The sequence below is a fragment of the Drosophila busckii genome, chromosome X (genome assembly GCF_011750605.1).
Source record: "Drosophila busckii strain San Diego stock center, stock number 13000-0081.31 chromosome X, ASM1175060v1, whole genome shotgun sequence".
Taxonomy (NCBI): domain Eukaryota; kingdom Metazoa; phylum Arthropoda; class Insecta; order Diptera; family Drosophilidae; genus Drosophila; species Drosophila busckii.
In genome coordinates, this window is record NC_046608.1 from 14143394 (window position 1) to 14162066 (window position 18673).

The window sequence follows — 18673 nt, forward strand, 5'->3', positions numbered from 1 at the left end:
TAATATGAAAAAACGTCACTCAAAACTCTCTATTCTTGATCCCCCAACATCGGTTCCATCATGCGAAACTCTAGCTCTCTTTGCATACCGCTCAATAAATACCATACAATATAATAGATTAAGGAAAAAACTGTATCACATTTTCAATTACGTCTTTGTTCGTAGCACCTTCGTAGCAAACGCTGGTAACGTGCTTCCTGCCTAAGCCCATAACCATCCCACCCTTTCATTTTTCATATTTCATCTTTCAAATTTCATCTCCCATCTCCCAATTTTCAACCTTCAGCCCCTGACCAAAATGTTTACCTTATCTCAGCCTCTAAACTATTTACAGACATTGGTGTGGCCGCTTCGTTTCCTACTTCCTACGCTTACCTTACCATACGTACAGTTGGAAAAAAATTGCGCTTCGGATTTTATCACAAAAATAATTACAACTCTTCTGCTTACTCATTCTCGTTCCCTCTCTCTCTCTCTCTCTCTCTCTCTCTTTGGCTCTCCTCATGTCTGCCACACTTTAAATGCCAGCTCTAGCTTAAACTAACATTGCTTCTAAAGTCTTTCATAAATCCTCTTGGTTCCATCATTTTCAACTTCGGTTACGCATGCCTACTTTCCAAATCCCAAAACCTTGCTTACTAAGCTTCTCACTCTTATTGTGCCAACAAATTGATAACAGAGCCCTAAATCAAAGCTCGATATGCACACTTATGCACGATCGAATAATAAAGAATAATAACTCAAGAGAGTACATTAGCTCTGGAAGTGGACTTCAACTAAACAGACAGAAAATGTATGAAATTCTTATGTGTTTGAGTTTTTCTTTTTCCAAATACACTTGCAGACATCGTGGAGTCTCTTAGCTTCGATCCTTGCTTTCTTTATACTAACAAACTGCAAGTGTATTTATCGAGTCGGCTTGCCGATTACTCCAGATTTAGTTTCGATTACTGGTGATTTGGTTTTATTGTTTGGATTGGTTTGCTTTTAAAATCAGTCTCTATTGCCTTTGTTCTATTTAGTATGTAAGTCAGTTGTTAATTGTTTTAGTTATTAGCATTAATGAGGGCATTTCGCATATTCAAGTAATTCGCATTGTTTTTATTTTTGGCTTGTTTTGTGTTTTTGCAGCATGTTTTTGTATATGTATGTTATACACCTTAGAAAAATATCACATTCTTACTTCGTTCGTTCGAGAGACATTTTTAAGTGGTTAAATATTTGTGTGTTTCATTTTTTTTTTTTTTTTTGGTTTTTTTTTGCTTTTTAGTAGCTGTTTTGATTTTCGACATTGGGTTGCTATTTCGTTTTGTTTGCATTAAGTTCTATACACAATACAATTTTTTAAATATATTTTTTTTTTTTGTGTTTTGTTGTTTGCTGCACACGACTAAAATATATATAAAATTTAAAAAATATTTGATTGAGGTCATTTTAGAATTATTGCTAGATCTCTGGCATCCTTCCTCTAACCGATCTTCAATAGGCTTGATTTTATAAAACCAACTTATGCACTTACATTACATTTAAACATTTGAATTTCATCTAAAATTGTTTTTATATATTTTGTATATTTGTAGACACTGACACTTTGTTTTACGTTAGTTATTTAGTTTATGCACGTATGTTAATAAAAAAAAAACAAAAAAAAATATCGTTTACTAGCTGCGTACATGGCTTATATACTATGTACATATACTTGTAGTGTATGTAAAATTCTATAAATATTTTTTAGAGACACGACAGTTAAAGTGTTGGAGCTTATCTGACTTTAGAGAGAGAAAGAGAAAAAATACAATTGTTTTTTACTTTTAGTTCTATGTAATAGTTTTGCTCACAACATCAACAATGAAATATTTTGTATTTATTAATTTGTTGGTTTTTTAAATTTATAATTTTTTTTATCTTTTATGTTTCTTACTTTTGTTTTCTGTAAAAATCTCAAAAAGACGCCTAACACCGAAAAATATATTGCATATATGTACTAAGTTTTTTTTGTGTTTGTATGTGTGTGTTATAGTTATAAGATTTTTGGTTTTTTTTTTAGCTGGTTTCAATAATAGTTCTTTAGTTGCAGTTAACAATTAATTTGATTTTGGGCAAAGTTAAGTAGAGAAAAACATTTGCTTATGTTTAAAAATAAATAAATAAATCAAATCATTAGTTTTTAAAACACATCTACCAAAATACAGCGTACTTATAAACATTATAGGACTGCTGTAGGTATTTATTAACTTGTTAGTTAAGTATGCTTTGCTTTCTTTTTGTTTTTGTTTAAGTGAAACCTTGAAATTGTCATAATTTCATGAAAACGCAGTTTTGTTCTTTGTTTTATTTTCTTGCTTTGCTTTAAGGACATTTATTCTTGTTGTTGGCTGTACAAGACACCTAGAAATCTTTAGAGTTGTCAAGTTTGAATAAAACGAAAGCTACTTTCAAAGGAAATCTCGCGTAAGCTTCGATCCTCGAAATCCTTCTAGCGCGAGATATATATCGAATATTTGTGTGTGTGTGTGTGTGTGTGGGTGTGTGAGTGTGTGTGTTTTAAATGGATTTTGTTTTTGCTCAGTTACTCAATTAAACAACATTTATAATTTGTTGCATATACATATATGTACTTAATAATATATACATATATGCATTTGTATGTATATATATATATATATCTATATTTTGTATGTGTATGTATGTATGTATATAATTGTAATAGACACCGAAAACCACATGTACATTTATTTATGTATCTGTATATAGATATATGTATGTATATATAATCTAATATAATGTATATAAACACATTTGTTTAAGTTTACTTGTATGTGTGTACGCATGTGTTGTGTGTGTGTGTTTTTGTATTTTAACACTATATATATATGTATACATATATTTATGTATGCTTTATGTATAAATAAATATTATTTAAAAATGCATTAATTAATGCCAAAAGTTTCGTTGTTGGATTTTGTAATATTTTTGTTGTTGTTACACGTATTTCCTGCATTTAATTATTTACTTATAAACTTTTTGTTTCCGCTATGTTTATACATATGTACTTAAAAAAAATGTTACATTATGTACACGTACGTAGATTTATGTGAGCACGTGTACATGTTAAATTTTGTATATATGTGTATATACGAAATAAGAGTCTTAAATCCCTCCAAGTTTTTTGTTTTTTTTTTTTTGTTTCTTGTTTTTCGCAGTTCTTTACAAATTTGCTCTCCACTCTATAAAAAAAAATGTTTTTTTTTTTGCTTTACTTTCATATGCGTATAATTTAGTTCAACATTTAAGTGCAAATTATATAGTTGGTGTTTTGCTTTTGAAAACAATTGAAGTTGTCAATATTGCTTTTTTACTTACATTGTTTGTTTTTAATTTTAAAATTGTTTTACTTGCTAAATTTGTTTAAGGCGCGTTACTCATTTTGTCACTACCAAACAGAAGCTAAGATAACTATAATTTTTTCAAGTGTAGTCTGCAGTAGAGTAGAAATTAGTTCGGCTTTTGGCTGGAATTTTGTTTACTTTTTTTTTTGGCTTCAGTTCAGTTCAACTTGGCTCTGGCACGCTTGGGTGGGTGTGGAAAATAAGAAATAAGTGTGTGTACGTGTGTGCGGGTGTACTTTCAATGCAAATTAAAACTTTATTAATAAATAAAATTAAATTCATAATTGTCACAAAAATCAATCAAAAGTTTCACATACTATACGATAGTTAGCTCACAGCTTGAAATTCTACACAGTAAGAAAAAATAATGTAGCTTGAGCTTGAGCTTGAGACAGTAAAATAATTACAAGTTTTCAAACGTTAATTTGTGATGCGTTAGCTTAAATCAAAACAATCGAAGTATAAAAATAAATATAGTTATAAAATATCGTGTATAAATGTTGTACAATGTTGTAGTTGTAGTTCTTGTTGTTGATTTTTAGTGCTTCATAAAAAGGCAGTGTTGTTTAAATTTATTGTTGCAGTTGTTGTTGTTCTTGTTGTTGTGGTTGTGGTTGTTGTTGAAATACGAGTACATAAATATTGGTGTATATTAAACAAAATAGAATTAAGTTTTTCCAAATACAAAAATGTTTGTTGTTAAATTATAACTAGATGATAACATTTGCTAGCGGCCCTGATAGTTGCTGTTAAATATATAATATTAATATATAAAAAAAAAAAAAACAATGTTTTGTCTTTTGCTGTTGTGTTGGTGTGCTTGTGAGTGTGTGTGTGTGTGTGGATGGATTTGACTAAAAAACAAATTCATTGTTTAGCTGAAATGAATACAAATTGCGCAATAAACTTGTTTCAAAATTATCACAAAGTTTTTACAAGAATTGAACACTATTTTGCTTTGAGTGTACTCAAGGGCAGACAAAAAATCCAAAAGCATTAATTGTTTTGTTCATTAAGTATTGCCTCTGTTTTGCTAAACTATACAAGTTAAGACTACTAACAACAGCTTAAAGCTGCTCAATATTCTATTGCCTAAGCTAGAAACTCTCTTGACTCAGTGTGTGTGTGTGTGTGTGTGTGTGTGCTGGTGCGTGTGTGTGAGGCCAAAAAAAGCTGCTTCGTACTATTATTATTATTATTATTAGTATTAGTATTGTTTTGTTTTTCTGTAAGGGCAAGTTTTACATGTGTGTTGGTTTTATATTTAATTTAAATTATGAGGTACTTTAAACTTTTTGGCACAGTGAAAGTTTTTCTCATTCAACTTTTACCTTTCGCTTTAACACATTTGCTATACACTCGTTTCAATTGTTGCATACAAATTAAATTAAAAAAAAAGATCGCACATTTTATTCTATGTACATTTAAGCTTAATTTTCTATTCTTCCATTTGCCTCTGGTTCAATACAATACAATTTAATTCGATGTTCCTGGATGTGTGTTGGTGTGTGTGTGTGTGTGTGAGTTTAACAAAGCTGCTATGTATACATTTATTTATGTATATATGGTTTGTTGATTTAACAAAAATTAAAACTTAAATTGCACATACTTAGCATAGTTAACAGAGTTTGAAAAACAAAAAAAAAGATAATGCTTATAGCTTTGCTATTGTTTTAGTTTAGTTTAGTTTATGTTGTTGTTGTATGTTTTATGTTGTTGTTGTTGTTGTTGTTGCTGGCATCACAGTTAGTTGTTGTGTTGTTTGTTGTAGTTATATATATGCATATGGTATATATAGCTATTCAGTTATTGTTGCTGCATCTGCATTTGTATATTGTTGTTGCTATCTGCTTTAGTTGTTGCTTTTAAAAATTAAACTATTGACGGTGGTTGCATATACATTTCTAGTTTTGTTTACACATTCATGTTTTTGATTTCGTATTTGCTCTGTATTTAGCTTCTAGTTAGCTACGCTCTCTAGCTCTCTCTTGCTTCTGTTGCCTCTTCGCGTATAAATAATATTTAATAATTTGCTATTTTATTGTTTGTTTGTTACTTGTTGTAGTCTGTTTGCTTTTAGCTAGCACACACATACGATCAAGCATGCATAGATTAATTTAGTTTAGTTTAGTTTAGTTTTGATTTGTTTATATGTATGCTTGTCTCTTGCCTCTGTGGTTTTTGATTTCCGTTACGTTTTGTAAATCATTACAATTATGTTAATTGGTAATTGGTAATTGTCAATTGTTCAAGGACAAAACTGAAAACCAGTTGGTTAGTTAACTATTTGTTTGCACTATTTCCTTGTGTTTCTTGTTTGCTTTTGTACAGTTTTTTTTCCTTTTTTATTGGCTATTGGCTATTGTTTATTGTTTCGTTTAACTAAGCTTCCTCACGAGTATATACTATAAATATATGCTTGGGTGTAAAAACGGCAGATTACGCTTCTTGTATATGGTTATGTATATATATATGTATATATAAAAAAAAAAACAATTAAATTAAACACGCGACTAATTTCATCATATTGCATTTTGTTGTTTCATAGTATACTTATAGTTATATATGTATGTATATAGTTAGTTGCCAGGATCCATCAATTTTTGTTTTGTTTTTTTATAGCTGCTACTACTAGTTTAAACATGTATAATAATAGCATATTTAATACGAACAAAAAAAAAAGGCAGAAAAAACTTGCGCTAGTTACAATAATAAATTGTTGTCTTAATTTCAAATCTTAAACACATTAATACCCGTGCTAATAGTTGCCAATGTATGCATGTATGTGTATAGTATAAATCTTTAGCTAAAGACACACGCTACATACACGAATGGCCGTAGATCTTGTGTGCGTGCCTGTACCTCACACTTAGCCTCAAACGCTAGTGCTAACAACAAAAATTCGACAAATGTTCAATGTGATCATTGTGCATTGTTCAATGTTCAATGTTCAATGTTCAATGTTAATAAAAAAAAAACACGCTTAGTTAAAAGAAAAAAGACGAACGAACACGTTGCACTAAGTATAATTGTTAATAATGATGCTGATTCCTGTAATGTGTTGCCTCTGGGGTGTTTGGAGTGTATGTGGGGTGTGTGTGTGGGTGTGTGTATGTGTGTGGGTGTTTATCTGCGTAGGAGCCGTCTCCTACGCGCCTCATCTCAGCGCGGCGCATTGTGAATATGCGTGGTCAGATGCTTGGACAGATAATCCGCGCGAGCAAAGCACTTGCCGCAGGACTCGCAGTGGTAGGGCCGCTCGCCGGTGTGGATGCGAAGATGGCGTGTCAGGTCGGACTTGCCGCCAAAGGCGCGTCCGCAGAAGAGGCAGACGAACGGACGCTCGCCAGTGTGCTTGCGCACATGGAGCTTGAGGTTCTCCTTGCTGCGCACGCACTTGCCACAGAAGGGGCAGGCAAAGCGCGAGGTGGCAGGCCTGCAACAAATAAATACATTTTAGTTAGGATAATGATCAGTTGGGTGAGCTGCTGCTGGGGCACTCACCGCTTATCGCGCTGTCGCTCGGCGGCGTCGACGCGCAAAAAGTTGAGTATCGAAGCCTCCTGCGGATTGAGGCCCAGGAACTGCTCGTTGGGTATGCGCTCGGCATTGATGAGCGAGGTGAGCGAGCTGAGCGAACTGATGCCGCCGGCAGCGGCGGCCGCCGCAGCAGCACAGCTGATTGCTGCCACTGGCGTTGTATGGCTGCTGCAGCAGCCGCAGCGCGGCAGCGCGGCGGCGAGGATGTGGCTGCTCCAGCAGCGGCGGCAGCCAAAGGCAGTGAAACATGCGCCAGATGCGCTGACAGCTGTTGCTGTTGTGCTTGCTGTTGTTGTTGATGATGTTGGTGTTGGTGTTGTTGTTGTTGTTGTTGTTGTTGATGATGATGGTGTTGATGATAGGAGGGATCCGTTTCCAAGTGGTGTGCGCTGTTCAACAGGCGTGACTGCCAAGAAAAGAAATTCGAAAGCATTCAAATATCGAAAGTCGAAATAATATTGTAATTATAATAAGGTGGTTATGACTAAAATTCGGATTTTAGGCAAATTTTAATGGTAAGCCCAATTTCGTTTACTGCTGAGCTCTGAACTTCTGTATAAAACTCACACTATATGTAGACTCAAGTAGGAGTTTGTTTAAAGAGAATGGAAAGTTTTTTATCTTGAATTTTATTGACTTGTAGCATTACCAGACTTTTGTCTTGTTTATTTGCGACGTTTGTCGTATACAAAAGAATTTCACAATATCCCTGATATTTGCTGATTGATTTTTCGCCTCAACAGGTGAACTCACTGTTAACGTTTACAGTCTGTTAATGTTTAGAGCAGTGTTAACATACACAGAAGTTTAGAACAATTTTACCAGATTTTGAGCCCCGGTTTAAGCTAAATTCGTAATAAAAATAAAACACTAAATGTACAACAAGAAAGAAAATATTGCAGACTAGTGAAAACAAATTTGAAACGTTAAGAAATAAAAAATCAATTTGCTAAAGGAAAATTTAAATACGCTAGATTTCAAGCTATAAGCTATTTGCAAATTCTACAAGTTATTTCATTTTCAAAAAAGCTAAGTCTAGCATATAATAAGCTAATATGGCAACACTGGTGTACAACACTGTTCATTGTTTTGTGAAGTCGTCAAATTGAGGCGATGCAAGTTTGCTGGACCGCAGATTTGGTATGAAAACTAAAAATCGTTTCATTTTATCTAATTCTACAAATGTAACATCGAAATTCAATTATCTTTATCGCTTTCATACAAATCTAGAAATCCGAAGAGACAAGCACATAAATAAACAAGTGACGCCTGCTATTATATTTTCATAAATATTAAAAAAAAAAAGTTCTAATTCATTTAAATATGGTTTTGAATTGTAGTTTTCGAATTTCGAATTTGGAAATTCTATGCTCACCCGCTTGTTTGTACTATGTATGCCGTCGGAGCTGCTTATGTTGGGCTCTGTGGCGCTGGTGGAGGCCGAGGCCGATGAGTTGTTGTCCGTGTAGAGCATCGTGATGCCGGCGGAGTCAATGGTGTTGTCCTGTTCGTGCTCCTCGCCGACGGTCTCTTGCGATTGCTGGGCCTCGTCGCCCTCGCGCTTGATATTGATGCGCAGATCCTCGCCCTCGTCGGCCAGCATCGGCTCTTGTGAGCTGGTGACCACATCCTGGTCCAGCTGGCCGCTTGTGGCGGCTGCTGCTGATGCCGCTGCTGCTGCTGCTGCTGCTGTGGCGCCGGTTAGCAGCCGATTAACGCCTGCATTAGCGCCCACGCCCAAGGTGACGCTCATGCCGGCGCCAATGCTCTTCTTGCCGTGCAGACGCTCCAGTGCATGGTTGAGGCGATGCTTCTTGAAGCTCTTGAGGTAGCGAAACTGCATGCCGCAGACGTCGCAGGTGAAGAGCTTGTCGGCGGGCAGACGCGCGCGATGATTCTGCTCCTTGTGCTTGGCGTAGGCGCTGCGGTAGCGATAGGACTGACCGCACTGCTCACAGATGAAGGGCTTCTCCTCGCCGGGCCCGATGTGCGGATGCTGGAGCGCCGCGTGCTGCTCCAGCAGCCAGACGTTGGGGAAGTGCGCATTGCAGACCACGCAGCGCGTTTCCTCCTCGATGGGCTCGCTGAACAGCGAGGAGCAAGTGTCCGAGGGGCTCTTTAGCATTTGATTGAGCTGCTGGTGCTGGGCCAGCAGTGCGCCGCCTGGAGGCGGCGTCGATGAGGTAGACGAGGACGAGCTCTTCTCCTTGCAGCTGCTCGAGGTGTCCGTGCAGCTGACCGGGGTGCCGGCTCCCGACAGCAGCAGCTGCGTATACTGCCGCAAGCCGTTCGCATCCACGATCACCCCAGCCCCTGACCCACCAGATGCTGCTGATCCTACTGAGCCCGACGAGCCAGCTGCGGCGGAGCCGCTGGCGCTAGCCGGAGTGCTGTTGTTCGCATTGCGGCGTCGCTGCTGCTGCGCCAGCAATTGCTCCAGTGACTCCCTGTAGAGCATGGCACTGCTGCTGGGCGTGATCACGCTGCGTTCGCTGCCCGTCAGCTCCACAATGGTCACATCGTCACTGTCGGCGGCGCTGCGCTTCGACTCGCTTTGCTCTGGTTGCTGTTGCTGCTGCTGGGAGTCGGCTATGATTGTGGAGGACGTGGCCATTTGCTGTGGCGATGGTGCGCCCGCGGACTTTGTGGTCGACTTGGAGGACTGCTGCTGGTAGAACGCAGTGGGCGTGGCATATGAACGCAGACCAAATGAGGGTTGTTGCTGCTGCTGCTGTTTGTACTGTGCATCGTTGGAACGGTTGGCTGTCGATTGTGGCGACGGTGGCGGTGGCGGTTGCTTGGACACGTAGCCAGCGGCTGGCGGCTGGTAGTCCTTGGTAAGCAGATCGCTGAGCGTGGTGAATCGGTGGGAGAAGTCCTTGGGTGCTGACAAAAGGCCACGCGTGCTACAAGAAACAAAATGTCCAATTGAGTTAATAGCTTTCAATTTTGAAGAGTCGATATCACAATCGCTATCGATAACTGATAGTGTTGAGCAGCAGATCCAATTAGATATTTCATCTAAATAAATCTACACTAAATCTACACTAAAAAATGTAATTCATCAGCAAAAAAATTATTTAAAAAAGCTATCAAAATTTATCAATTTATTATTTGTTATTATTTTTATAAATAAACCAGCACATAATTTATTTTACTTAATACCTGTTACACTGGGAAACTTTTCATATACTTAAGCGATCTCGATTTCTTCATAAAAAGTCCATAAAACGAAACGAATTTATTTAAGATTCGTTTTTATTTTGAGGCGGGCAGTTCCATAAAGAGATCTCTTAAGTATAAAAAAGATTTTATGGCAGCTCTTAAAAAATGTCAATAATATTTATTTATTTAACAATTAATAGTCGGCGGTTATTTGAAAATTTGCAAAAAGTCACTTCGCAATTTTTAAATTTGATGTTTTCACTTCAAATAGAGAGTTGTTGGGCCATTTTAGATTTAAAATTCTGCATTAAGTCTGATTAAAAAATTTCTTTGTACTGAACTCTTTTTGCATTTAGATCAAAATGCGGAAGTTTTCTTTTTGGTGTTGTCCACCCTTTTTTCATCGGACCTATTGATGAACTCTAGGCGAGATCCTTTGCATCAATCTTTTATAAACTTCAGATCTAGGTTGTAATGCTTAGTGTAGGCGAATTAAATATAATGTTTGTATCGGATCTGTTATTAGTTCATTTCAAAATTTAAGTGATTTGATTAAAGCTTAGGTTTGATTTCTAGCAATTCTATTTAAATTATAGTTTTTTATTCGCGATCAGCAATACCCAAAGCCCCCCAAGGTCAAACTTGTTTTTTTTCTGAAACTATTTTCAGTTATTTTGCTGAGAGAGCACTCACCGTAAAGCCTCCTCGGCCAGCCAGGTTTGGTGGTGCAGCAGGCTTAGTATTCTGGACGGATCAATGTCGAAGAGGCTCAGGCCGAGCGGCGTGAAGGGAAATGCAAACGGTGTGGGGCAGCGGCTGGCGGCCATGGCGCTCATCGGGGAGCCAAAGTTGCGCATCAGCTGTGGAGAGAGATCAGCAAAGTGCGATTAGCTATAAACAAATGCATGGGAACATAACTTAGTTAACGGTATTTGTGTGTTTCTTAACAGAGGGACTCTCAATTTGCTGCTGGTCAGTAAGTTGGGGGCACTCGCTATATATATATATAGAGAGAGTCGAGAGAGGTTTGTTTGTATGTACGCGAGTGTGTGCGTGTGTGTGTGTGTGTGTGTGTGTGTGAGAGAGGGGGGAAAATGTGTTTTTGAAATAAAGCCTCAATCTGCGCATGCTACACACAAAGAACACGGAAATTTAGTTAAGGTATAAGTGGGGAGAGTAGGGGGTATGGAAGTACTTACGTAGTAGTCACTGGGTGGCCTTTGAGAGGCTATAGAAATGATATTTACAACAAAGTATATACACATATAGAGACGTACACAAGCTAACACAGTAAGTAAAATAGACACACATATAGTATAGTACATATATATTTTATATGATATTTGATGGGCTTACCAGAAGAGCGCCGTTAAAACACACATACATGCAAAGCTTAATTAAAACTTAACCAACACTCACCGCTGTAATGGGAACCTAACAGTAATTAAAGTGGCGAAAAGTAATTAAGAATTGAAGTAATTATTTGAGTGATTTACAATTCGAATACAATTACACTTTGCAAGTAATTCAGTAATCAAGAGCAATTACTTTGAATAATTACAGCTTATACTATCCCAATTCTTAAGTATTAAGAAATACAAAGTCTGGTGCATTATTTTCAATAGTTTTATTTATATAGAATTTATTTTCCTTTTTCTTTTGTTTTGTTTTGTTTTGTTTTGTTTTTTCTTGCTTTGTTTTGGTTTGTTGTTTTCTTTTGGGTTTCATTTTTGTTATTTTGTGCTTTACTTTTATATATTGTTTCCTTATTTATCTCGCTCGTTATCTTTGTTCTACACTGTCTTCAAACTAGAGATTGCGGTGTGTCTATATGCATGGCTATATAGCTGGCTATACATATCATATATGCATATGTATTGGTATGTATGTATATATCATACTCGCAATGTATGCTATATTATATTTCAGAGTATTTCTTGTATGTATCTTGTAGATCTTGTAGCTGAAGTTTAAGTTTCTTGCTTCCCATCTGTTATCAGTTTCTCATTATTTTTCATTTATTTTTCAATATATATTTTAGCTGACAAATTGTTGCAACTGGTCTATAGAAATCAGAATGTCTGTCTGTGTGTGTTCGTGTCTGTGTGTGTGTGTGTGCGTTTTTCAATCAATTCTGATGTATATCTGTGTGTGCGCGCGTGTGTGTGTGTGTGTGTATTTGTTGCTTGTTTTTATAAACTATGATATGCCTTGCTTCGCTTAAATATTTTGCTTACAAATCTTTTAGCTTTTTATTTGTAATAATTTGTTATATGGTATAAATTTTGTTTGGGGGTTTGCTCTTTACGCTTTTACGTTTTTGGTTTTGCCTAAAATAATTAGGTATTTGTATTGGGGTTGTGTGTGTGTGTGTGTGTGTGTGTGTCTGTTTGTGTGTGTGAATTTTGCTGCTAAAATATGTTTTACTTGTTGCTGCTTGTAACTATGTATGTATTTATAGTTAAGATTAGTTTTGGTTTTATTTTGGTGCCTGATATAAGCTGTTATGCTCTCATGTTAGTTACGAGTAATTACGATTACGAGTTCTTGACTTGTTCCATTATTCAGCATTTGAAAAACTCTAAAAACGAGTTATTGGCTATACTTATATAAGTGTTGCTCAGTGCTTTTAGTTGGTTTTGTTTTTGTTTTAACTTTTGTTTTCTTTAATTTGTATGCTTAGGTATCCAAGTCCGAATGACTTGGTTCGACTACGAAAAAAATATAGTATGTATATGTATGTGTATGTACGCAACTAGTTGTATGTATGTATGCATGTAAATGTAAGTACTGTATGTATTTGTATATGTATAAAGAATTGAATTTTTAACCTTCTTCCGTTCGTTCGGTCGTTCGTTCGATCGTTCTTCAAATCAAGCTTAAGCTCGTCAACTGGCCAAGTCAGCTGTATATATTATATATTATATGTTATGTTATGTTATGTTATGTTATGCGTGTGAGAAGCCAGGAAACAAATTAACAAAACGTCTGTATGGTGTGTGTGTGCTGTGTGTTTGCACAGCATCTGTCCACACCACGCCCTTGACACCACCCACAGTGGTATAAAAAGTGCAAATGATGACTACAATGGGAGTTATAGTGTGTATAAAATAATATGCAAGTAAAACATGCAGCTTGTTTACTATTTATCAATTTATTTGCGAAAAAATTAAATATATATGTTTATGTATATGTAAATATAATGTATATAACTTATAGACATTTGCAAAAAAAAATATATATATATATATATATATGTATATTTGTATGTATGTGTTTAAATGAAAACTTAGGCTATAAAATGGAACTTACATTTGCCCGTAGTTAATGTGAAATTCTTGTTTCAAATTAAGGTGTAATGGTTAAGCAATAAATGATTGATTGGTTGGTAACAAAACAATATCAATATCAATGTCAATGTCGATAATAGCTACATATATAGTATATGGTATGTATGTATGCTAAACAAAAGACAAACACAATTGAACTTAAGCGAATTCACTAAATTAATTTAAACTTTAAGCAAATTACTAATATGTATATGAAATATAAAAAGTGTATATAAGAATGTAAAACTATTCGGTTTGTTAAGCTTAACTGTCTGTCTCTGTGTCTGTGTGTGTGTGGGTGTCTGTCTGTCTGTGTGAGTGTTTTATTATTATTATTGTTTTTGTTTTATTTTGTTTTCTTTTTTTGCTATTTTCTTTTTATAGTTAGTTAAATATAATTAATAAATATGCATGTAAGTACATGTCTTAATATATTGTTAGGAACATATTGACGTAATAATAACGTATTGCAGCTATTTGTGTTTTCTTTCTTTTGTATGCATGTATGTGTGTGTGTGTGTGTGTGAGTGTTTGTTTAACAGCTAACAGCTTTTGTTGGGGGAGAAGGGGGTTAATAAAAACAAAGCAGCTCAAGCGCTTGGGAAAATTTGTGTAACTGTCAAAGTCAAAGCAGCCTCTGGGTTTAGTTTTGGGTCTATTAAGTAAGCCTCACTTTTTGCGTAGTTTGAGCTGTTTGCTTTTGTATGTATGTATGTGTGTGTGTGTGTGTGTTTGTGGGGGCTTCTTGAAATAAGTTTAGCACACAACACAATCTACAAAAAACATATTTATAATAATTATACAAATTAAGAAACAATATTTTAAATGAGCCTCATAGGAAACATAAAATTTCAACCGTAATGATTAATGCTATTATTCAGCTATATATTCTGTTGCTTTTAATTGTTTATAACATGTACATATTTGAATATATGTCTGACTGCTTGCCTATCTGTCTTTTCATGTACTTCACTAACATTTGTTCTTTGCTAATTAATATATAAGGTAAACAAAACACAAAACCAAAAGGACATACAGCATTCTTTACGTGTATGTGTGTTTGTATTTGTGTGTGTGTTTGGTGTGTGTGTGTGTGTGTGTGTGTGGGTGTGACCTTAGCTTGTTTTGAGAAAATTAATTTTTGGCAAGTACCAACTTCATATTGCGGGGGAAGGTTAAAATTTTTTTGTGTATGCTTACAGTTTATAATTTTTTTGTATTTTTGTATTTTTTTTTAAAGTATTTTTTTGGTTTTTTTAATATGTCTTGTTTTTTTTTTTGTTTTTTGTTGTAATGAAAAATATTTTTTTGCGCTCTAAAAAAACGTATTTCGTACTTATATAATTTCTCAATTTGTAAGTTCTTATCATTTTCATTTTCATTTTTTTTTATTTGTTGGTGTGGATATGCAAAACTACTTTGTTGTGGTTGTTGTTGTTGTTGTTGTAACTACTTGTTGTTGATTTGGTTTGTGTATTAGATTTATTACTAGCTTGTTAGTTTCTCTTTTTGCTTGCCATGCTAAAATAGTTAAAAATGTTTGCTTTAGTGTTTTTGTTTTGTTTTTTTTTAGAAACTGTACTTTCAGTTAGACACACGCTGTCATCGGATTACAAAATGTCTCTGTGTATGTGTTGGTGTCTTGATGTGTGTTTGTATATATATATATATATATATATTATTGTATATTTAGTTATATATATATACTATATATATATATATGTATGTATATGTATATCTATATGTATACAGATTCAATGCCTCCATTGCTCACTTAAAAAAATAACTATCAAAAAAACTTCAATTTTTTTTACTTCATTTTTGTTTTTGTTTTTTTCTTTCTGTTTTTGCCTTTTTCCATATTCTGCCTTGCTGTTGCGCGTTTTTATAAAATATTACTTTAGTATGTATGTATAATGTATATATGTATTGTATATATTCCTATATATAATATATGTATATGCATATATAGGCATATAACAGTGCCAGCAGCAGCGGCAATTGAACGCCATAAGCTGCCGTAAGCAACCTGCCTATCGATAAATGCGCTCGATATTTCTTATTGACATGCCGCCAGCACTATATATATGTGTATATATGTTTAAAGGGGAGTAGGCACTACAGTGTTGTTTTACTTCATGTTTGTTTTCTTTACTTTTTTGGTTTTTCACTTACGCTCTTTTGTTGTTGTTGTTGCTGTTGCTGTTGTTGTTGTTGTTTTTGCTTTGCTTATTGTTTACGATTTTTGTTCTTGTTGTTGCTGATCATTACCAAAAAATTGTTTCACATTTGCATATGTACATATGTATGTGTATGCAATGCATTTCCTTAAAGGTGTTTACTTGTTTTACAATATATATAAAATAAGCTTAAAAGCCTTATTTGTTGCATGTCATATTTTTTTTTTTTTTTAATATATTTAATGTATATATAACAATTTACTTTTTCTCAGCTTACTTGGGTATATAAGCATGTATGTGTGTGTGTGTGTGTGAGAGTGTAGAACTGCCAAGCTTAATGTTATCAAATTTTTCCTGCTATACATAAATATTGGTAAATATAACGCTAATGCTATCGATAACGATATCGATAACTTGAATCTTTCGCACGTACTATAACTGGAGGCGTTTCAAAAACAAACTTTTGGTTCTAAATTGTCAGTAGTGCTAATACATAAGTTCTATAATGTGTCTTTATTTTAGTTATATTACATGTATTTTGGAATTAATAAACAAAACGTGTGTATGTCTGCTCACTTTAACAAGTCTATTTATGTACAGTTGTGTATGTTCGAACTAGTTCACAGCGTTTCTCATGTTCCGTCCTTAAATGTTTTTTTGCATGTGTGTGTGTGAGTGTGTGTGTGTGTGTGTGATGTCTCAAATTGTTAGCTTGGCACTCAAACATTTTTAGTTATTTGGGAGCCTATCCCAGCTTTATATTTATTTATTCATAGTGTTTTTAGTTGCTTAGTATATATATATATATATATATATATATATTGTATGCATGTATGTGTTTGCCAATGAAACCAATTTCAGTTTTATTGTGTTTCAATTGCTGTACGTTATAACGGTTAATTGCGGTTGCATATTGTTTTCACAGGTTTGTTTTATTATAGTTATCAGTTATCAGTTTGTTGTTGTTGTTCTCTACAAGTTTCGCTTTTACAAATGAATTATAATTAATTGAATGCAAACAAACAAACAATCGTTTATGATTTAATGCTATTTTTACTCAGTTGCATTTATTATTTTTCGTGATTAGAGTGGAAAAACAAGGGAAATTAATTAGCAAAAATTGCAAGATAATAAAACATTTGCTTATATGTATGTATACCACATGTGTGTGTGTATATTTTGTTTATATGTATCATAGGTATGCAGTTTGCAGCTATTGTAAAATATATATTAACGCCTCCTCGGTTTACCTTAAATTATTTTGTATTTTAGGTGATTATGTATGAATGTATGTGTGTGTGTATGTAGAAGAAGGCATACTGTCAACAGGGTACATTTGTTTTATATATATATATATATATATATGTATGTGTGTATGTTTGTTTATATATATTTAAACTATAGCCTGGAGGTGCTTGCTTGCAAACAGACAAACGACAATCGAGAAACGATAGACGATAGACGACAGACGACAGAGTTTTAACAGCCTTAACTATAGATATGTGTTATTGGATTCCCTTTCTTCAGTTTGCAAGGTTATGTACATCGGTGGACCGATGGTGGTCGAAAGCTGCTGCAGATGCGCGAGCAGCGAACTGGTTCCGTTAGTGAACTAGTTTATTTGAACTATTTGTGGTATTGCTTGTTTTGTTTCTTTGTTTGTATAAGATTCGGTTTGGTTTTGTTTATTGTCCTCTTTTATTGCTTTTTATAATTGTGCTTGGGCAGTTGTTTGACAGTTGGAACTAGTTCGCTGTGCCACATGCTGTGCAGTTCTTTTGTATATAAATATATAGATATATGTATATATATATGTATATATAAATGTTACAAAAAAAAAACTTGATTCGGATTCGTATCTTATTATGTCAAGGTTTTTCTTTTTTATTCGCTACGACTGTAAAGAAGGCATTTGGGGATTTAAGCATTTAACAGTTTGCTTCAATTGTTTTGAACTAACGTTTTGTTTGAGGTTATGTTAAACAATTGTAATTGCAATGTGGTGTGAGGGGCAGAGGCAACAGGTTTATTTGATTTGTATACGTTTGATTGTGTAAATAAATATTATTTAGTTTAAAAATGAATTATGTCCTTTTTAACAAATTAGTCTGCGTCATATTATTATATTTCTTTTTATTTATTTATATTATTTTGGTACTATTGTTGTTTGTTTCTTGCTGTTAGTTCTTTATCATTTGTTGTTTATATATTCTATATGTATATATATATATTTATATATATATATATATATATGAGTTATGTATATGCATATATAAATATTGTTTGTTTGTTTGTTTGTTATTAATTATTTATATTGTATTGGAAGAATCTGTGTTTACCCTGAGCACTTTTCTGCTAGACAACAAATCAATTCAAAATCAAAATGAAAAATAAGAAAAAAATTCTTTTAAATTAGTTTTATATATTTTTAGCATATATATTTGATTTACTTGTGTAATGATGTGTACGCCTTGTTGTTGCAAAATTATGCCGAAAGTAGTTTCAAAAATAAATTAACCACGACTTGAAATTTGTTCTCTTGTTTTATAGCCGAAACTTGTATTTTCGAATATTTTTTTGTTTGTTTTTGGTTTTGTGGATTTTGCAGTTGCAGTTACTTTTGAGTTTGATTTGATTTTGTTTTTGAGATTTTTGGTTCAACAATATTTGCTATTGTTTATAATTTGTAATTTTGTTGTTCTTTATTGCGAAATAGTTAATTGTTGTGTGCCAAAGCTTTTGGGTTCGATAATTGATAATTTCAACCGAAATTCATTTAGTTGAGTTTTACAACTATTAGATTGATTTATGTTTGTTTGTATGTATGTGTGTGTGTGTGTTTGTGTGTATGTGAGTGTCTGTGTTTCATTATATATATTTACATAAATTCGATTTGTATGCAAATGTAAACGTTTACTTAGTTTAAATCGCGCTGCTTGTGCACGCATTTCTGTTCTATTTCAGTTCGTTCCGACTTGCAGTTTGTTTCGTCGCGTATCAGTTTCCGTTTCCGTTTCTGTTGTCATGTCTTATATGCTGCTAGTATGTCTATAGTACGCTCTCACATGGT

General features: G+C 34.2%; 1 protein-coding gene across 1 annotated transcript in view; it reads right to left on the reverse strand.

Annotated features, from left to right (window-relative positions):
- Positions 1-5995: 5995 nt before the first annotated feature.
- The window catches only part of LOC108606150 (ecdysone-induced protein 74EF), a 31881-nt gene continuing 19203 nt past the window's right edge, over positions 5996-18673 (reverse strand). The window contains 5 exon segments of the mRNA XM_017996002.2: positions 5996-6825; positions 6894-7065; positions 7068-7335; positions 8305-9835; positions 10788-10954. Of these exon segments, the coding sequence (XP_017851491.2) occupies positions 6552-6825; positions 6894-7065; positions 7068-7335; positions 8305-9835; positions 10788-10954 (2412 nt within the window). The 3' untranslated portion in view covers positions 5996-6551.